Source organism: Hemitrygon akajei, chromosome 32, assembly GCF_048418815.1.
Source record: "Hemitrygon akajei chromosome 32, sHemAka1.3, whole genome shotgun sequence".
In the NCBI taxonomy this organism is placed as follows: domain Eukaryota; kingdom Metazoa; phylum Chordata; class Chondrichthyes; order Myliobatiformes; family Dasyatidae; genus Hemitrygon; species Hemitrygon akajei.
Genome location: NC_133155.1, coordinates 19,657,501 through 19,679,943, shown reverse-complemented (window position 1 = coordinate 19,679,943; position 22,443 = coordinate 19,657,501). Strand labels below are relative to the sequence as shown.

The 22,443-nt window shown below is 44.3% G+C and overlaps 1 protein-coding gene across 1 annotated transcript in view; it reads left to right on the top strand.

The window, feature by feature from the left end:
* Positions 1-17,002: 17,002 nt before the first annotated feature.
* LOC140719763 (transmembrane protein 35B-like) overlaps positions 17,003-22,443 on the top strand; it is a 66,588-nt gene continuing 61,147 nt past the window's right edge. The window contains exon 1 of the mRNA XM_073034610.1: positions 17,003-17,151. Within this exon, the coding sequence (XP_072890711.1) occupies positions 17,044-17,151 (108 nt within the window). The 5' untranslated portion in view covers positions 17,003-17,043. The remainder of the gene's footprint in view (positions 17,152-22,443) is intronic.

The following is a 22,443-nucleotide window of genomic DNA, read 5'->3' as shown; positions in this document are numbered from 1 at the left end:
GCTCCAAACCCACCAGACAAAACAAGACTACCCAGACACACCAAGTCAGGAGACCAACTCTACCACCCAACAAACCAAAAACTAAAGCTACAAGACCTACACAAAACCAAATAGTTATATATAGTTATAGTTAACATATAGTTACAGCAGTGCAAACAATACCATAATTGATAAAGAACACAGACCATGTGCACAGTAAAAATAGTCCAAAGCTGTTAAAAGACTATAAGTTTGAAACAAACCTCCACACAGTTTCCACAAGTCCTCAGGTTCCCGATAGACTCATCATCCCACGCAGGCAGCAGAAGGAAATATTCCCACTATGGACTTCCACGGCGCCGCCAGACTCAGACTCGTAGACACAGCACACAGTGAAAGCTCCATCGAACCCAGCCTTGCAGACACAGCACACAGTGAAAGCACCCCGACCACAGTGGATTCCGAGTCCGTCAAACCTCCGAGCCTCCGACCATCCCCTCCGGCACAGCCTCTCCGAGCACCATTCTCTGCCAAGCGCACTACAATGCCCCCACCACTGGCAACGCGCCCCCGAGGACTGGGGGGCCTGTTCTTCCCAGCAGAGACCCGGACCTCACAACAGCAGCAGCAACGAAGAAGGCCTTCCTGGAGATTTCCAGATGTTCCTCCGAGCTCCCACATCTGTTTTTCATCAGATTAGGATTGCGCAGGGCACCCTGCTTGACAAATAACAGATAGCAACTTCGGAGGCCGCTGCAAACTGCGTCGCGCCGCCATCTTGAAATCCATATTTCGAAAAGCCACCTCGTAGGCATTCAACAAATTCCCTATTCGGAACATGAAAAATTTGATCTTGTCCTTTAAGTATAAGATCATTTAGCTCATTGTTTAACATATTTTTAGCGTTGCAATTATGTTCATATTTTGAAGCAACAATACATGTTAGTCTGCATTGTCAGTTCACTGAGGAAACAACTCGTGTGTAATCGATGAGTAAACATAGAAAACCTACAGCACAATACAGGCCCTTTGGCTTACAATGCTGTGCCGAATATGTACTTATTTTAGAAATTACCTAGGATTACCCGTAGCCCTCTATTTTTCTAAGCTCTATGTACCTATCTAAGAGTCTCTTAAAAGACTCCATTGTATCCGCCTGCGCCATCGTTGCCGGCAGCCCGTTCCATGCACTCACCACTCTCTGTGTAAAAAAACTTACCCTGACATCCCCCTTTTATCTACTTCCAAGCACCTTAAAACTGTGCCCCCTTGTGTTAGCCATTTCCAACCCGGGAAAAAGCCTCTGACTATCCACATGATCGATGCCTCTCATCATCTTGTACACCTCTTTCAGGTCACCTCTCATCCTCCGTCGCTCCAAGGAGAAAAGGCCGAGTTCACTCAACCTATTTTCATAAGGCATGCTCCCCAATCCAGGCAACATCTTTGTAAATCTCTTCTCTCAGTACCCGTGCTCTTCACTAAATAGAGATTTATTTGATGCTTTATTAGTCACAGTAGAGGGAGGGATACCATGGGACTATGAAGTTACATTTTATGGAGGATTTAAATTCTGTTGCTTTTGAAAGCTTCATGGATTCCCAATTTGTGACATAAGATTAGTTCTCAATTTAGCAGGGGAGTAGCAACCTAGCACACAATAAATGCTCCAGGAAATATGAAGACTTGACTTTATCACTGCAAGGATATGCAATTATCACTGGGTGTATATGATCACTGCAGTGGAAAGGATATAAAATTCAAGCCCAGTCTGCTGTGAAGTGTAATTTTCAGTTTAAAAGATATCTGATTTGACTTGAATCAATAGTTGGGGAAGGGAATGTAGTCAGCGCTAAGGGCAGGAAGTTTATGAGTGTAGTCAGTGCTGAGGACAGGGAGTTTATGCAAGGGTCAAAGTTGTTCTTCAGAATCTTAAGGACACTTAGGAGCACCTTACAGCTCATCTGACGTATCAACACCCCGCCATCCAAAAGTTTCACTAATGGCTTCAATATCATAACTCCATATGTTGATCCATGCCTTGAACTCACCTGGCTTTCCTACAATACTTCTTGCATTGAAATACATGCATCTTGGAACATTAGCCCCACAATGCTCAACCATTTGCTTCCTGACTTTGTCCAAGGTCTTAACAACAACTATCTCCACAACCACCGTTCAATCTGTTCTGGCGCTCTGGTACCCAGCCCCGTGTATGTTAAACCCTCCCGTGCAGTACTAGCAAACCTTTCTGTTGTGTATTTTATATTTCAGTGATATTTGAGTAACCTTGCATGTATATTGTTTAATTAAGCATTCTTGTTAATTTAAATAATTAATTATGGATTGTATGTAAAAATACATTAAATTGCATATGTCATCATTCTACCACGTGATACATACACGAGTGGTGGAGTTACACATGCATTTCAGACTCCCTTGTCTTCCGGGCGACCAGGTATTTTTAAAACAAGCCCGACATAGCTACCAACATGCAGCAAGGTGGTCAAAATAAAATAAAATGCAGTGAGGAATGATTGAGTTATGAAAAACAAGTGATTTTTGGAAGGGAAGACATGACTGAGTTTTTTTTAAAAAAGAAAGATATTGGAAGATTTCACATGCTTATAAAGAGTGAGTATCGAGTGACATTACATGTAATCATTTAAAAAAAAAGCAGAAATGGCTGGCTACATCAGAAAGATTGATGAGGTCGATTACACAATGGGTAATTGGCTCATGTTTACTGAACCATTGGAACAGTACTTTGAAGCAAATGAAATAGCTAATGAAAGCGAGTGCCCATTTTGCTAAGGGCTTTGCATTTACAGGCACATGGTTTGCTTCAAAGTTCAACCGATCCAACCAAACCAGCCGAAGTGAACTTTGGTGAAATTGTCAAAGTCATGCAGGAACATTTGGAACTAATGCCATTGTTGGCCGCAGGATTCTTTAGTTTTCATAAGAGGAATCAAAAACAGTGGAGTCCATTTCAGTGTACGTAGCTGAATTGAAGAGATTGAGCATGGGCTTAATGATACACTAAGAGGTTGTTTAGTTTATGGAATATGACAGGAAAGCTTTCAAAAATGGCTCTTAACTGAAGCACAAGCTACATTTAAAAACGCAGTGGAAATCGCTGTATCAATGGAAACAGCAGTCAGAGACGCAGTTGAGATGCAGTCATGAATGAAAATGAGCGTGAATAAGATTGCAATGTCTAAGCAGAAGCTGGCCTGGCCAGACAAATTGTGTTACCATTGTGGCAGCGGCTCACATTCACCAAACAAATGCAGGTTTAAAGATGAAACTTGCAGAAAATGCAACAAAGTAAGTCACGTACAAAAAGCAAGTCGGGTAGACAAAAATAAATGGGCTGCATAGGGAAGAGGAAATGCTAAAAAGTCAAGTTGCAGTTTCAAAAAGAGTACTGATCTGCCTGCTGCTGCTGCAAGATGATAGTGACACAGGATTGTGTAGCCTTGAGATTTACAGTGTGAAAATTAGCAATAGACGAGAAATATGGCTTATACCAGAAGCAAATGGTAAATTAATTAAAATGGAATTGGACACTGGTTTAGCTGTTTCAGTCATTGCACAAAATGAGTTTTAACAGCATTTCAAACATACTAAACTGGTGCCTCTAGATATCCAACTAAGAATTTATACTGGAGAAAAAATTGCTCCTGTGAGAATGACACTTATGACACTCCAAGCTCTCAGCATTACCTGGATGACATCATCATTACCAGTAAGGATGACAAGAAACATCTCCAAAACCTCAAGCCAGTGTTAAAATGATCAGAAGATTATGGGCTCAGAGCATGACACGACAAGTGTGAATTCTTTAAAGTAAGTGATGCATCTGACCACATGCAGGATGCACAAGGAATACACAAGTGTGCTGAGAAAATTCAAGCAGTGGTGGATGCCCCAAGGCCAAAGACCATATCACTGTTGTGGTCCTTGTTAGGATTTGTCAGCTACTATAACAAGTTCCTTCCAAACCTGGCCATGGTCGTCCACCCCTTGAACTTGATGGACAAAGCAGTGTGAGGTGGCTTTCAAAAAGGTAAGGGGAATGATGACGTCAGACACTGTACTCACACATTATGATCCACATCATCCAGGGAAACTTCCCTGTGACTCTAAGCAGTCCTGTTGAGGGACTGCAGAGGTGATCAAAAGTGGCTACTCAGAAAGATTAAGGACTGAACTGGACCACCCTCCCGCGCAGTGCAGATTGCGTCTGATGTCATCTGGAAACGACACGTCAATCAGTTGAGGAAAGCAGAGACAATCGATAGAGCAGAAAGCTGGCTACTGCTATCAGAACCACTTCCTGCAGTCTCAGAGTCAACTCCTACAAGCACCACAGAGGAGACCCTAGAACTTGTTTCACAGCCACAAGTCTCACCTGCCAAGCAGAGTGATCCCCCTTGCCAGGAAAGACGTTATCCCACAAGATTAAGAAATCCTCCACAGCGATTAAATCTTTAGGCCTGAATGGGCCAATTTAAAATCTATTATGCTGTGAATGTCTGTAAATAGTAGTCATATTATATAAAATACTGTGTATATTGTTACATCCTCTATTGAATTGGAGTTAAGCAGGGAGGAGTGTTTTGTATTTGATATATCAGTAATATTTGAGTAGTCTTGTATTTATATTGTTTGATTAAGCATCCTTGTTCATTTAAATAATTAATTACAGGTTATATTTAAAACCACGTGAATTGGATACATCATCATGCTACCACGTGACAAGTGCACTCCTTGCTTAAAGTAAACTCGAACTAGATCCATAACTCCCATTTCTTCCTTTGAATTAGTTTTATGGTTTTGAAGTTACAAAACATTACACTTCCCACTTGGATATTAGTTGCCCTGCAGTTCAGGTCCTTTCTGTACAGGTCCCGCCTTCCCTGGAAGAGAGACCAAAATTATCCAAATATCTTATGCCCTCTCTCCTACACCAAATCCTTAGCCACAAATTAAACTGTATAATCTTCCTGCTTCTGGCTTCACTGGCACATAGCACAGGCAGCAATCCTGAGATCACAACCTTGGAGGTCCTGTCCTTTAACTCCCTGAACTCACATTGCAGAACCTCATCCCTCTTCCTATCCATGTCGTTGGTGTTTATATGGGCCACGACTCCTGGATGCTCACGCTCTCACTTACACATGCTGAGGACTCGATCCAAGTTGTCCCGGACCCTGGCACCTGGGAGGCAACATACCATCTGGGAACCTTCCGAGTGGAGAAATCACATTTCTGTATTGAGGAACTGACCTCTTATTTTGAGACTGTTACTCCAAGTTCTGGAAACTTTAGTCAGGAAAAACATTATCATTGCATCTTGTCAAGCCTGGGTTTCAACTCAATCAACTTTTTAAAAAAATCACTAGGTCTAATGGCCTTACAACTACCCCCATCCTAGAAATCAAAGCTGATTTTCTTACTGCGCTCCGTCTATTGGAAAAATAAGGAGAACAGACCTTCACATCACAATGAAGGTGCAATATATAGTTCAAGTCCAGTGAAGAGAATGGGCGAGGTTATGGTAGAAGGAACACATTGGGGAAAAACGTGAGGTTATCTACTCTAGAAGTAAAAGAAGAGTACATTTTAAATGGTGAGAGATTAAAAGGTGGTCAGATGGCACTGAGTGCCATTGTACATGGACCGCTGGAAAATATTGTGAAGATTCAGCAAGCACCTGGGCACCAAAAAATTTAGACAGTCTGTCATTGCAAGAGAACCCAAGTGCAAGTATAAAATGTTCTTTGCAGGCGAGTTTGTATGTATAGTGTACGAGTCTGGCCTCCTTTCCTAAGGAGGGATATTATTGCATTTGTGGTTGAGAACTCAGGGTCTACACTCCACAAAGTTTAGAAGAAAGGAGAGTGATCTGATTAAAAAAACGGAAAATGCATACAGGAATTGACAATGTGGATGCTTTCCCAGGGGTCACAGTCTCAGAACAAATGGCACAGGTGGAAAGAAACATTTCACTCAAAGGATGAGAAATCTTTTAAATTCTTGACCATTTGGGAGATGGAGGCTCAGCCATTGAACATATTCAAGATAGTGATGATTAAATATTTTAGAAATCAAAGCAAATGATGTTAGTGGAGGAACAGATAAACCAAGATCTTATTGGATGTGAAGCTGTCACAAAGGACCATATAGACTTCCCTTGTCCCATGTTCCTCACATTTTTTACTCATTATTAAATCCTGTTGTAACATATAACTTGGCTTTCTATGGCCTAATGTACCTCCATGCTAATGTACAGTCATTTGTGTACAAGAACTTTCAAGTTCAGGTTCAGATTCAGATTTAGCAGATTAACATGCCCAAAACATACAGTGAAGTTTGTCACTTGCATTAACAACTAACACAGGGAAGGATGTGCTGGGGACAGCCCACAAGTATTGGCACACATTCTGGTGCCAACATAGCATGCCCACAATAATTGGCAGAACATCACAGAACACAGCAAATCAGAACATACCAATCAACAAGCAACAACAACGAAATGAGTCCTCATTCCTTCCTCCCTCCCTCTCACCCACCCACCAGGCAGGTCTCTGAGCAACTTTTCAGTCCCTCTCCAGATAAGAAAAACATTCTCATTTTCTATGCTTTCTACCAAAATGAACTTCAGATTTTTTTCCTCCATCCCTAATTGTTTTTCCTGAAATTCCACCAGCTCCTGTGTGTACAGTGTGATGGGGCAGTAATATATTTACTTCACAGCCATGAACAACTATCATTTTACACAGAAACATACAAATACAAAGATGTAAAGTCGAGTCGTCAAGTCACTTTTATTGTCATTTCGACCATAACTGCTGGTACAGTACATAGTAAAAATGAGACAATGTTTTTCAGGACCATGGTGTTACATGACACATTACAAAAAATAAACTGAACTATGTAAAAAAAAACACAGAGGAAGCTACACTAGACTACAGACCTACACAGGACTGTGTAAAGTGCACAAAAACAGTGCAGGCATTATAATAAGTAATAAAAGGACAATAGGGCAAGGTGTCAGTCCAGGCTCTGGGTATTGAGGAGTCTGATAGCTTGGGGGAAGAAACTGTTACATAGTCTGGTCGTGAGAGCCCGAATGCTTTGGAGCCTTTTCCCAGATGGCAGGAGGGAGAAGAGATTGTATGAGGAGTGCATGGGGTCCTTCATAATGCTGTTTGCTTTGCAGATGCAGCGTGTAGTGCAAAGGTTTGTGATGGCGGAAAGAGAGACCCTGATGATCTTCTCAGCTGACCTCACTATCCGTTGCAGGGTCTAGCGATCCGAGATGGTGCATAAAGGGAAATAATATACTGTACAATTAAGATGTTGACATTTTTAAAATCTTAACAAATCAAGGTGTGCAGGAATTCAAATGCTTTTATGGATTAAAGATTTTTCTGTCTGAAGCTTGGATTGTGCGTGGAGAATGTTATGAGTAGTGGGCACTATCCTGATGGTTGGGTGGCATGGTAGCGTAGCAGTTAGTGTAACGCTGTTACAGCTTGGAGTGTCAGAGTTTGGAGTTCAATCCCAGAGTCCTCTGTAGGAATTTCTATACGTTCTCCTCATCGAATGCATAGGTTTTCTCCTTCTTTTCCCCACAGTCTAAAGATATACTGGGTAGGTTAATTGGTCATTGTAAATTGGCCTGTGACTAGGTTATGGTAAAATTGGGATGTTGGGGGTTGCTGAAGGTGCAGCTTCTAAGGTCAGGCTGGCATCTAATCAAGTTCTTTTGCAATAGATGGTTGAAATGTAAAGGAGTTTAGTAAACATGCTAATTGCAGAGTTGAAGACCGTATTATTCTTAGCATGGCCAAAATAGTAAGGTCATTAAACTTCTTCCAATACCAATCATTTCCGGTGCTCCTGATTACGGAACATTGTGGTTGCTTTAGAGAGGAAAATTCTAATATATGGCAGTACTGTGCAAAAGTCTTGGACACATATATATTTATAGCTAGGGTACCTAAGACTTTTGCACAGCTCTGTAGTAGTTTTATGCATTGCACTGTACTGGTGCCACAAAAAAAAATTTCGTGACATATGTGAGTGATGATAAACCTGATTCTGATATGGGTCTCTATTGTGGACTGAGAGTGGAAAGGGGACAGGGAGAAGGGAGTCATGTTTGGGAAAAGGGGAAAGGAGAGCGGAGGGAGCAGGAAGCTCCAGGGGAACCCCAGACAAAGGGTCTCGGCCAGAAATGTCGATTGTTTACTCATTTCCAAAGATGCTGCCTGGCCTGACGACTTCCTCCAGCATTTTGTGTGCGGGGCATTCTGTAGTGATCAATCCATCAATTGTGTGGAATCAAGTGACCTTGCCTGGTGTCTCGGAGCAAGACCATGCCATTCCCTGCCCCTGGCACTCCTTCACCACCTGTCCTACACCCCACCCGTGGCGCTCCACCCTCACCTTTCCCAACATCGTTTGCTCCCACCAGATTTACAATTATCGCAAGCAACACGTACAAGCAAGCCGGATGAACTCAGCAGGTCGGGAAGCATCCATTGAAGTGAGCAGTCAACGGATGCTGCCCGACCTGCTGAGTTCATCCAGCTTGTTTTTTATGTGTTGATTTGACCACACCATCTGCAGTGTACTTTGTGTTTAATTATCGCAAGCAATAGTCTGTAACTTCCGTTTGCACTTGGAGGCGATTCATTGTGGCAGAACCAAGGCGAGGCAGCAGGTCTGTCACCCAAGACCGAGGATGACCGGAGGTTTGATCGATTTAAGTGTCAGTCCAATTCAGACCTTTTGACACAGTTTCTATTTCCCGTAGTAATTTATAGACCACAGCTTTACTGCTGTTTGGAGGTCTGTATATAACTCTCATCAGAGCCTTTTTACCCTTGCGATTCCTTAGCTCTATTAACGATTCAACACCATAGAACCATAGAACATTACAGCACAGAAACAGGCCTTTTGGCCCTTCTTGGCTGTGCCCAACCATTTTTCTGCCTAGTCCCGAGACAGGCTGAATGGACACAGGAAATGGAAAGACATTCCACTGGGACAAAAGCTGGTGACTGTGGCATTGTTCTCAGGAGACACCTGGGAACTGCAGACGTGCCAACTCGCAGAGACATTGTAAAGCCCTCGGGCAAAGTGGGCTGGTTGAGAGAGAGATTGCATCACCTGCAACCTGATTGACACCTGAGATCCCGTGAGGCAGTATAAAGAAGGGTCTGAAAGAGGACGACCCTCAGACGCACCAAGGAGACACCAAGAAGCACGATAACGCTTCCCGTGGGAACGGGAAGCCATTTTGAAATAAGCCACGTGCGTTAAATTCCGAATGCGGGGTTTGTGGCTGGAACCAACGGAAGATCGCTTTTAACTAACAACGGGGAAGATCGCTCCCCTGATTCCATGGATGTTTTGGGCAAGTTTTCCGTTTATCTCTCTCTCTCTCCAACACGTGAAACCAAAAGGGAAAAGCCTGCAGACTGCAGAGTGACTCTTTATATTTCCAATTGGACTCAGTATTATACCCTAGACAACGAAAGAGCTTATTTCTGAGTGATTATTAATGTACCTGCGTTTTAGATTGAGTATTGACGCATGTTATCTGAATGTTTGTATTAACCTTAATTTTTGTGCCCCTTTATTAATAAAACTTTTGAAAATAGTACCATCGGACTTCAACTGACGTATCTATCTTTGCTGGTAAGTGAAACCAGTTACTGGTTTCATAACAAGTGGGGTTCTCGTCTCGGGATTTGACACCAAAAAGGGGGAGGTCAGTCAATCGGGATTGTAAGTCAATCTGGTACGCAGGTAGCCAGACAGAAAAACCAGCAAAGATGGACGTGTGTGAATTTATGAGCACCAAATCAGACTTGTTAAATTTGGCGAAGGGGTTAGAGATGGAAAACGAGCAGAATCAAGCTGAGAGGGAAAGACAGCATGAAATTTGGATCAGAGAGTTAGCAGCAGCCGAGAGAGCGGCAGCGGGGAGAGAAAGAGAGAGGGAGGAGCTAAGGAGAGAGCGGTTTAATGTTAGTCGGGAGCTGAGAGTAGTACCTCCGTTCGAAGAGACGGATGTTGATAGTTATTTCTTGTTTTTTGAAAAGGTGGCAGTGAACCAGAAGTGGCCACAAGAGCAGTGGGTCGCGTTGTTACAAAGTGTGTTAGAAGGAGGGAGGATTTGGGCAGCCATGATGCCGACCCGCCGACCGGCGAGTACGGTGGCCCCGCCCCTAGATTCCCAAAGCTATCGCGCATGCGCGGTCACTCGCAGCCTGTCGGAAAAAGCGGCTGAGAAAGAGGACAGTTTAAATGAAGCCAGCGGTGATCTGGCCAAGATGTTTTTACCGACCCTGTACCATGAGGGTTCCGAGGGTGGTAAAACAGAAAGCAGTAAAGTAAAAGGGGGTAAGGGAGAGGAAATAGCCCTGCCCTTAGTGAAGAGAAAGGTCCTAGAGGTAGGAACTAAAGTTGAGAAACGGATAAAGTTGTTAAAATGTCCAGAGTTGGACATGGTTAATCTGTCTGGTTTGGCAGAATTGTTTGAAGAAGTTCAGAGTTCTAAAGGTGTTCTCGATTGTCCCGAGAGTGAAATGAGGGCAGTCTTAGAGAGGAAGGGTATCCTTGCTGTGGAGAAGTCAGCTGAAATGGCCGAGGAGGTTGTTTCAGCTCGCAGGGTTGCGCCTTCCCCAACGGGGGGCTGCCTAGAGAGTAACTGGAAGGATCGGGGGACGTTAGAATTTGAAAAAGGTACGGGTATTGAAAGCCTGGAAGGGGCCAAAGTCCCGTTTGAGTGTGTCCAAGATGGGGGCGCACGTGGTGCTGAACCTGGTAACAGAGCTCAGGGGAAGTCTGAGGTGTTTGATTCAGGGGGACGGGGCGGCCGTCTTTGTGGATCAGATAGGGTTGGTTCAGTAGGAAAAGGGTTAACCTTGGTAACCGTGGGAAGTGTGAGTTCCACGGTGTTTGTATTCGAGAGTGGAGCCAAGGTTAATGCCGAATTTAAAGGGGGAATGAGGATTGTTATTGAAGGAAACGGAAAGTCTGTAGTTCCCAAGTCGAAGGAAGAAATTTTAAACCTGGCAGATCGCTTACAGAGTGAGTCGGGAAATAGCGGGGCCCCCCACTCTATTGTTACGCCAGGGTGGGGTGTGAAGAGGTTGCATTCGAAATGCTACCTGAAAGAGGAGTTGGAATTAAAAACAAATAGCCTGAAGGGTCTTGACAGTTTGGGGCATGGTGTTGAAAAAATAGCCCCGATGAACGAGGCGGGCGGGAGTTCACCACGCCAAATTACTCAAAGTCCCAACGGGGGGACTCGCCAGAAAAGAGGTGACGGTTAATGGGGATGCCATTTTTTTTAAACAGCAAAGCAGGTTTTTACGGGTTGCGCCAAAGCCTGTGAATAATAAAGACAGACCTTTGGAGACCTGCCGGCGAAGTAAACCGACCGAAACGATTAGTATTCGCATAAACTTTTGTAGATGCACCTAAGCTAAGATCACACCTCCGCAGTTTTGTGGCTGAAAACAATAAATAAATAGGTGGTTATTGAATTGAAGTCTGATGCTACAAGACTTTAAGATATTAAGATGTTAAGATATTAACTAAAGGGGCACTGTACTTGTTAACTGTTTAGATGCTGACTTGAATGTATAACTGTATTACTCTGTAGTGAAAAGAAAAGCTTCTGTATTGTATTAGATTCAAAATTTCTGTAAGACTGTACCACTCTGGGTTTTAACCGCTGGTAAAAACCTTTTTAAGAGGGGAGGTGTTATGATACCAGCCCCCTCCTTTGTGAGAATTGCAAGAGCCCTAGTAAAAGGGGGGTCAATGACCCAAGAGAGAGAGAGAGACAGGCTGAATGGACACAGGAAATGGAAAGACATTCCACTGGGACAAAAGCTGGTGACTGTGGCATTGTTCTCAGGAGACACCTGGGAACTGCAGACGTGCCAACTCGCAGAGACATTGTAAAGCCCTCGGGCAAAGTGGGCTGGTTGAGAGAGAGATTGCATCACCTGCAACCTGATTGACACCTGAGATCCCGTGAGGCAGTATAAAGAAGGGTCTGAAAGAGGACGACCCTCAGACGCACCAAGGAGACACCAAGAAGCACGATAACGCTTCCCGTGGGAACGGGAAGCCATTTTGAAATAAGCCACGTGCGTTAAATTCCGAATGCGGGGTTTGTGGCTGGAACCAACGGAAGATCGCTTTTAACTAACAACGGGGAAGATCGCTCCCCTGATTCCATGGATGTTTTGGGCAAGTTTTCCGTTTATCTCTCTCTCTCTCCAACACGTGAAACCAAAAGGGAAAAGCCTGCAGACTGCAGAGTGACTCTTTATATTTCCAATTGGACTCAGTATTATACCCTAGACAACGAAAGAGCTTATTTCTGAGTGATTATTAATGTACCTGCGTTTTAGATTGAGTATTGACGCATGTTATCTGAATGTTTGTATTAACCTTAATTTTTGTGCCCCTTTATTAATAAAACCTTTGAAAATAGTACCATCGGACTTCAACTGACGTATCTATCTTTGCTGGTAAGTGAAACCAGTTACTGGTTTCATAACAAGTCCCACTGACCTGCAACTGGGCCATATCCTTCCAAACCCCTCTCATCCATATACCTGTCCAAGTTTTTCTTAAATGTCAAAAATGAGCCCGCATTCACCACTTCGTCTGGCAGCTCATTCCACACTCCCACCACTCTCTGCGTGAAGAAGCCCCCCCCCACCATGCTCCCTTTAAACTTTTCCCCCTTCACTCTTAACTCATGACCTCTGTTTTTTTTTTCTCTCCTAGCCTCAGTGGAAAAAGCCTGCTTGCATTCACTCTATCTATACCCATCATACTTTTATATACCTCTATCAAGTCTCCCCTCATTCTTCTACGCTCCAGGGAATAAAGTCCTAACCTATTCAACCTTTCTCTGTAACTCAGTTTCTCAAGTCCTGGCAACATCCTTGTAAACCTTCTCTGCACTCTTTCAACCTTATTAATATCCTTCCAGTAATTTGGTGACCAAAGCTGCACACAATACTCCAAATTCGGCCTTCACCAATGCCTTATACAACTTCACCATAACATTCCAACTCTTATAGTCAATACTTTGATTTATAAAGGCCAATGTACCAAAAGCTCTCTTTACTACCCTATCTCCCTGTGACGCCACTTTTAGGGAATTTTGTATCTGTATTCCTAGATCCCTCTGTTCTACTGCACTCCTCAGTGCCCTACCATTTACCTTGTATGTTCTACCTTGGTTTTTCCTTCCAAAGTGCAATACCTCACACTCCATCTGCCATTTTTCAGCCCATTTCTCCAGCTGGTCCAGATCCCTCTGCAAGCTTTGAAAACCTTCCTCACTGTCCACTACACCTCCAATCTTTGTATCATCAGCAAATTTGCTGATCCAATTTACCATTTTATCATCCAGATCATTGATATAGATGACAAATAACAATGGACCCAGCACTGATCCCTGTGGCCCACCACTAGTCACAGGCCTCCACTCAGAGAAGCAATCCTCTACTACCACTCTCTGGCTTCTCTCATTGAGCCAATGTCTAATCCAATTTACTACCTCACCAGGTATACCTAGCAACTGAATCTTCCTAACTAACCTCCCATGCAGGACCTTGTCAAAGGCCTTACTTAAGTCCATGTAGACAACATCCACTGCCTTCCCTTCATCCACTTTCCTTGTAACCTCCTTGAAAAACTCTAATAGATTTGTTAAACATGACCTACCATGCACAAAGTCACGTTGGCTCTCCCTAATAAGTCCCTGTCTATCTAAATACTTGTAGATCCTATCTCTTAGTACTCCTTCCAATAATTTACCTACTACTGACGTCAAAATTACCGGCCTATAATTTCCTGGATTAATTTCAGAGCCTTTTTTAAATAACGGAACAACATGAGCTATCCTCCAATCCTCCGGCACCTCACCCGTAGATACCGACATTTTAAATATATCTGCCAGGGCCCCTGCAATTTCAACACTAGTCTCCTTCAAGGTCCAAGGGAATACCCTGTCAGGTCCTGGGGATTTATCTACTCTGATATGCCTCAGGATAGCAAGCACCTCCTCCTCTTCAATCTGTATAGGTTCCATGACCTCAATTCTTGTTTGCTTTATTTCCATTGACTCCATGCCAGTTTTGTTAGTAAATACAGACGCAAAAAACCCATTTAAGATCTCCCCCATTTCCTTTGGTTCTATACATAACTGACCACCCTGATCTTCAAGAGGACCAATTTAATCCCTTACTGTCCTTTTATTTTTAATATACCTGTAGAAGCTCCTTGGATTATCCTTCACCTTGACTGCCAAAGCTACCTCATGTCTTCTTTTAGCCCTCCTGATTTCTTTCTTAAGATTTTTTTTGCACTTTTTAATGCTCCTCAAGTATCTAATTTGCACCGTTTCCTATACATGTCATACATCTCTCTCTTCTTCTTTATCAGAGTTCCAATATCCCTAGAGAACCAAAGTTTCTTATTCTTATTCACTTTGCCTTTAATCCTGACAGCAACATACAAACTCTGTACTCTCAAAATTTCTCCTTTGAAGGCGTCCCACTTACCAATCACATCCTTGCCAGAGAACAACCTGTCCCAATCCACGCTTTTAAGATCCTTTCTCATTTCTTCAAATTTGGCCTTTTTCCAGTTTAGAACCTCAACCTGAGGACCAGATCTATCTTTATCCATGATCAAGTTGAAACTAATGATGTTATGATCACTGGAACCAAAGTGTTCCCCTACACACACTTCCGTCACCTGTCCTAACTCGTTTACTAATAGGAGATCTAATATTGCATCCTCTCTAGTCAGTACAACTATATATTGATCTAGAAAACTTTCCTGAACACATTTTACAAACTCTAACCCATCTAGACCTTTAACAGTATAGGAGTCCCAATCAATATGTGGAAAATTAAAATCCCCTACCATCACAACTTTATGTTTCCTGCAGTTGCCTGCTATCTCTCTGCAGATTTGCTCCTCCAATTCATGCCAGCTATTGGGTGGTCTATAATACAACCCCATTAATGTGGTCATACCTTTCCTGTTTCTCAGTTCCACCCATATGGCCTCGGTAGAAAAGTCCTCTAATCTGTCCTGCCTGAGCACTGCTGTAACATTTTCCCTGACCAGCAATGTCACCCCCCCCCCCCCCCCACCCTTCATCCTTCTGCCTCTATCACGTCTGAAACATCAGAACCCTGGAACATTAAGCTGCCAGTCCTGCCCCTCCTGTAGCCAAGTTTCACTAATGGCTACAATGTCATAATTCCATGTGTCAATCCACGCCCTCAGCTTGTCAGCCTTCCCCACAATGCTCCTCACATTGAAATAGACACACCTCAGAAGATTATTACCACCACACACAACCCTTCTATTTGTGACTTTGTATGAAACTTTAACATCATTTATTTTCACCCCCGCTCCACTATCTGCTCTGGCACTCTGGTTCCCATCCACCTGCAAATCTAGTTTAAACCCCCCCCCCCCCCAATAGAACTAACAAATCTCCCTGCAAGGATATTGGTCCCCCTGTAGTTTGGGTGTAACCCATCTCTCTTGTACAGGTCCCACCTGCCCCAGAAGAGGTTCCAATGATCCTGAAATCTGAAACCCTGCCCCCTACACTAGTTCCTCAGCCACGTGTTCATCCTCCAGAGCATCCTATTCTTACCCTCACTGGCACGTGGCACAGGTAACAATCCTGAGATTACCACCCTTGAGGTCCTGCTTTTTAACTTCCTACCAAACTCTCTGTACTCACTCTTCAGGACCTCCTCACTCTTTCTTCTTGCGTCGTTGGTACTGATGTGTACCATGACATCTGGCTGCTCACCCTCCCATTTCAGAATGCTGTGCACACGATCAGAGACATCCCTGACCCTGGCACCCGGGAGGCAACAAACCATCCGGGAGTCTCTGTCGTGACCACAGAACCTCCTGTCTGTACCTCTAACTATCGATTCCCAGATCCACCCTCCCTTCTGCACTGCAGAACCAGACTCAGTGCCAGAGATCCGGCTGCCGCAGCTTGTCCCAGGTAAGTCATCCCTCCAACAGTATCCACATCGGTATACTTGTTGTTGAGGGGAATGGCCATAGAGGAGCCCTGCTCTGCCTGCCCTTTCCCCTTCCCTCGCCTGACGGTAACCCAATTACCTGTGCGCTGATCCTTTGGCGTAACTGCCTCCCTGAAACTACTATCTATAAACTCCTCATTCTCCTGAATGATCAGGAGGTCATCCAGCTCCTGCTCCAGTTCCCTAACACCGTTTGTTAGGAGCTGCAGCTGGATGCACTTCTTTGCAGGTGTCGTTGTCAGGGAGACCAGAGGCCTCCCTGACCCTCCACATCCTGCAACAACCTCTTCTGCTGAAACTCTTGCGTTTTTGTTTTTATTAGAGCATCCCATTATATTTATTTTAATGCTGTTGTTTCACAAGATCGCGCTTTACTCCAGCGCTGATATGAACTGACCATGAGATCTGCATGATTCCTGGATCACATCCTGGCGCGAATATGGGAACTGGGTCACGTGTCGTGAACCATTGTTTTCTCAGAGTAGAAACTGGATACAAACCAATCTCTCCGCCCACGGCAAAAAAACAACGAAAATATTAATTTCCGACCAGAAGTCGGCCGGGTGCTCAAAGAAAATCAACTGAACCTGTTGTTGTTAGTAGAACTGGAAACATTAGAGCGGGAATAAACGTCAGGCTAGATTTAATGAAATTTGCAACAAATAAAGCCCTGTTTAAACGAACAGAGGGACGATTTAAATATTTTGCCTAGAAGTAAAGATCAATCTAAACAAATAAATTGCTCCGCGTGTTTGGAATCGCGAAGTAATGCAGTTTGGGAGATAGGCTATGCTTTTGGTTGGTTTGCTCTTGGCAGGGTAACAGTGTATACCTGGATGGATGCCCCTTTAAGAGTTCCTGCGTTTTGCCCCCCCGCCCGCCCGTTCCCGTTGCGAGTGAACTTGGTGAATTGGTGCTCATGGCGCTTATGTTCGTGGCTCTCCGGTTGGTTGTCGGGTCTTTATTCGTTTTTACCGGGATGATCAAGGTGACGGATCGGATCTCCCCCGAACTGTACGCCAAGGGGGTGAGTGTTAGCCGGGGGTAGGCGCCTCCGACCGCTCCGTGTCCCGGGACAGCAGTCAGCAGCGCCCCTTTCCACCGCGGTTCAATGGCGCTACGTGAACGCCAGCGGCAAAGGGAAAGCTGGCGAGTCGCGGGCGTTCTGTACAAAAACAAAAACTCCGCACGGGGCCGAGGAAAGGGGAGGAGGAAGCGACTCTTCACAATAAACGTACGAAAGTTCTAATGTCTGAGCGTGGGGATTTTTTAACTTGCAGCGCCACTGCGGTTCCAGGTCTCCGAGCGCGGTTGTATTTCAACTCAGTTTGCACCGAGATTTGTTTGCAAGAATCTGACACAAGTCCAGTGCGAAGCGGTTTTGTATTGACTCGCCGAGGTGAAATGGGGATACGTTTTTGCAAAACAAAATGTGACAACATTTAAAAAAAAGACTGAAGCGCGTGTTAATGAGACTAGTTTTGAAAATGCTAAAGCCCTCAAGGGTAAAATCACGAGGGCTATTGCATTTCCAGCGTTGGGGCGTCAAGAATTATAGAGCATAATTTTAGGTGAGAGGGGAAAGATGCAATCTTTTTACACAATAACAACTTAAAATAATAATTTGGATAGGTGCAAGGATTGGATCGGGGTTTCCAACCTCGGGTCCACAGGTAAAAAAGTTTGGGAACCTCGGATTATGGGCCAAGTGATGGCAAATAGGACTAGTTAGGAAGGGTTTTGTGGTTGGTATAGGAGAGTTATGACTAACGGCCTGTTTGGAGTGCTCTGTGACTATGGTAACAAATATGATGTTCTTAATTGGTCAGTCCATTGGGTTTTCTACTGAGGTTTATAACAAGGAATTTTATTTTTGTCAAGATCTTCAGAAAAACTCAGTAGGTTGAGCAGAATCTGTGGGAGGAAAGGAATTGTGAACGTTTGAGGTTGAAGTCCTGCATCAGGACTGAGAGTGGTGAGGTAAGATAGCCGGAGTTTATAAGGGGAAAGAGTAAAGACAACACAGTTTTTTGTTTGGCTGGTGTTTCTTCATGCAGATGTGCAGATGATGCAGCTTGGCGCTAAGGGAACCTGGTGATGAGGATATTTGGTAGGCACGCTGTCCTCCATAAAATGAGGGTTGCCTGTAACCAGTTCTCCCACACATACCCATTAACACCTACAGAGGTATAATCTGCAGTAAAACAATTAACTCAATAGCCGGCACATGTTTGGGAAAGGGACCAGAGCGCCTGTGAGAAATCAATGCAGTAACAGGTTAAAAAGGGAAAACTCACCATGGACAGTATCTGAGTTCAGAATGGAACCTAGTTGCCAGTAGCTGAGGCAGTTTCGCTGTTTGATGTGGCATTGCACTGCCCTTTTTGTGTTCAGAGAAGTTCTAGGTACGTTTCTGATTGGATGGTGATGTTGGCAGCTTTGGTGATTCTAACTGAGAAGAACGAGAGTATTAGTATTATGGAATATGGGTGTCCAGGGAGGTGTAGCACCTCCGGTGAAAGGGCTTTTGACGACCATTCTGCGGCAGCTCATTAGCATTTGGTCCCCACCGGACGCTCGGCTCTCATCTGTGGCTGCAAGCGCCCGAACCCCGTGCATCGCTTCGAGAGGCAGGCTAAACCAGGTGAGGGTAGCCGGTGAGCCTCAACCTGGTGAGATAGGGGCATGCCTGGCCTAGCATGCGAATTCAACTTTGGCGGACTGGGTGCATAAGGAAAACGGTGAGATCAAACGGTCGTGAAGACGTTCCTGCAGTATCTTGTGGGGAGTGAAGAAGTCATGGCCATCCACTACAACCAAGGAGGACCCCAGCTGTGACGGATACTCATAACACTGGACCCTGACTTCCCAGGCTGAGAGAGTGGAATTGCTCCAGTGCAAAGGCTTTTACACTTTTAAAAACTCTCCTGAGCAAGTTTCTCAACGCAGTTCTCATCATCTAAAAATAGCTACACAAATCATTGGAAAACCAATCATTCAACCAACCAACATGGAATCCAGGTAAAATTGTTGGTTCACTGTGAACGGGGTCTAGGGAATGTGGCTGGTGGACAAGGTGAACTTAGAGACATCAGGACAAGAGATAAGAAAGCCCAGAATGTAGGGTGAATGTATCTGCTTGTCCCACCAGAGTCTGGTATTGATGATGTCCACCTTGGGTGGACTGTTAAATCCCTAGAGGGGTTGCTTGACACTCCCATGATAATGTTGCTTTTTTGATTCCTTGGTGTTCAAAGGTTACGAGGAAATTGGGGTTGAGAGGGACAATAAATCAGCTATGATGGAATGGCAGAGCACTTGATGGGCTGAATGGCCTTATTCTGCTCCTATGTCTTAAGGTTTTATGGTCTATAATCTTGCCACAAAGCCAATTCAAGTGTTTTTTGTTAAAGAAATCTCAAGCAGGCGTTCTGTTTTTGAAGATGTTGGTATGCTAGTAGAATAAGTTCCACAAGTTTGGTAAACTTTGGCAACAGAGGGTACACAGCCAAGCTCAATGCTGGCCATCTGTGAACTCAGCACTGGTTATCGACATTGAGAAACTCAGGCGGAGATCTTTCCCTCATTAACCCAAAGGAACTGCTGTCAGTTGTAGCTTCACACATGACTTTCTCGCAGAGATCAGCCAAGTCAGTAATATCTTGGGATACAATGATTTGCAGAACACTTTGACAGGAAAAGATGGAAAAGCTGAGAGATCAACGCACTGACTCTCCTTGCAAACCTCAAGGGAGTCTAAGATGACACTTGTTTTGATGTGAATTTGTCACTGGTACATCACTCCCAGTGGCAGTAAACAGCAGGGGCCTTGTGCTGAGCCGTTCTGGAACCAGCCCTGCATGTAAGCACTTTCTGTCGCATAAGAACATATTAAAATTGTTTTTTTTTTACAAAGAAACACAGCCCATATAGCTACATTCCGTTTATTTTGATGACTTTGGCATCTAAGGTTAACAAAAATAAAATGGTTTATCTAGTTAATCTTGTTTGCAGCAACTTTGCAGGCAAAACCAATTCATGTGGTTAGTTGGTGTCAATCGTTTCCTGATTACGGTATAATTGGGAACACAACTGTGGCAATATAAGAATGTGTAAAAAGCTGCATTGTTTGCAAGGATTCAGATTTATATATCACATGTACATCAAAATATACAGTGAAATGTGTCGTTTGCATTAACAACCAACACACCTAAGGGTGTGCTGGGGCAGCCTGCAAGTGTTGACATACATTCCAGCACCAACATAGCATGCTCCCTATGCTCATCTCTGAAGTCAATGTGCTGGTAGCAGCATTGGAATCACTAAGAAAGGCTCTTAGTATCTGATACAAACAGCATTTCCCCCCACTGGCGCTGTTTGGCAAAAATGAATTTTAAATTGATGTCAGTTTGGAGAAACCAAGTGCAGGTTGGGTGATTGCTTTTCAAAACACTGGGTGCTCCAGAGCACCTGCACCAAGTCCCCATGCAATCATATCTCCCTAGTAGCTATTAGATCCTATTGCTATGTAGCTATTTGTGTCTTCAATTCATCCATCTTTTTTTTTACGGTTGCTGCATGCACTCAAATAAAGAATGTTATCTTTGATTTTTTTTATTTGCAATCTTACTCTGATTTTTCTTTTGATCCACGTGACTTTTTTTTTCTCTGCCCCTTTCTGTCCCACTTTGTCATTTCCTCCTCAGTATCCCGTGTCACTGCTCTCCTACAGAGGAGAAGTTCACACCCTGCACACGGTGGTGCCAAGATACAACCTGTCCCTCAATATCCAAATAACCAAAGAGCTGATTGTGGATTACAGAAGGACAACATCAATGGGACTGCAGTTGAGAAGGTGAGTAGTTTCAAGTTGCTTGGTATACACATCACTGAAGATCTAATCTGGACTGTACACACCAGCTCTGTGGCAAAAAAAAGCACAGCAACATCTCTTCCACATCAGGTGACTGAGGAAGTTCACCATGAGCCGTCAAATCTTCAAGGCCTTCTAGCAGGGGCACCGTTGAGAGTTTCCTGACTGGCTGTATCACTGCCTGGTACGGGAACTGCACCAGCCTTGATTGCTAGGCACTGCAGAGAGTGGTACGGACAACCCGGTGCATCTGTGGATGTGAACTTCCCTCCATTGAGGACATTTACACAGCAGGTGTGTAAAGAAGGCCTGGAAGATCATCGGGCACACCAGTCACCCCAACCATAAACTGTTTCAGCTGCTTCCGTCTGGCAAACGGTATCACAGCATTAAAGCCGGGACCAACGGACTACGGGACAGCTTACAAATTAGACTTACAGTTTCACGTGTCTCTACACTGTGACGGAGTCATAACGCAATGATTTTTACTTCCTCACGTTGTGGGATGGATGTAAGATCTAAATGAATTCACATTTCCTTTTGATGTATTAAACATCTTGTCCTTGGAGCCCCAACCCTTCCGAAAGAATGTTAGGCAAATACTTGTTCAGCTAATTCTTAAACACCTTACTCCCTTACCAGGTGTAGTGGTAGAGGCATTTAAGAAACTCTTAGATAGGCACATGGATGATAGAAAAGAGGACTATGTAGGAAGGAGGACTAGAGTGATCTTAGAGTGGTTTAAGTGGTTGGCACAACATCGTGGGCCAAAGGGCCTGTATTGTGCTGTACCGTTCTATGTTACCCCCACTGTGTCTCTTTAGTGATGCATGACATTTGGATTATTCTTTGTGTTTGGTGACCCTATGAGTGGGATTATATGACGATGTAAGTAGTCAATGAATTTGACAGCTTTGAAATAATATCCTAAAGAAGGGTTTCAGCCCAAAACGTCAACAATCTATTAATCCAAGATGGCAGCGCGACGCAGCTTGCAGCGGCCACTCTGGAACTGATTATCTGTTATTTGTGAAGTGGGGTGCCGTGCACAATCATAATCGATTGGAAACGGATGTGGAAGCACAGAGAAACATCGGGAAATTCCAGGAAGACCTTCTTCATTGCTGCTGCTGCTGTGAGGTCCAGGACTCTGCTGGGAAGAACAGGCCCCCAGTCCTCGGGGTTGCGTTGCCGATGGCCGTTGGCGGCGCCGTCTTAATACGCTCGGCAGAGGATGGAGCTCGGAGAAGCTGTGCCGGAGGGGATGGTCGCTTTCAGTGTGTGCTGCGTCTGCGAGGCTGGTTTTGACAGAGCTTTCATTGTGTGCTGCGTCTGCGAGGCTGAGTCGGGCGGTTCTTTGGAAGTCCATAGCGGGGGTATTCCCTTCTGCCGCCGGCGTGGGATGTCGAGTCTGTCGGGACCCTGGAGACTTGTGGAAACTCTGGT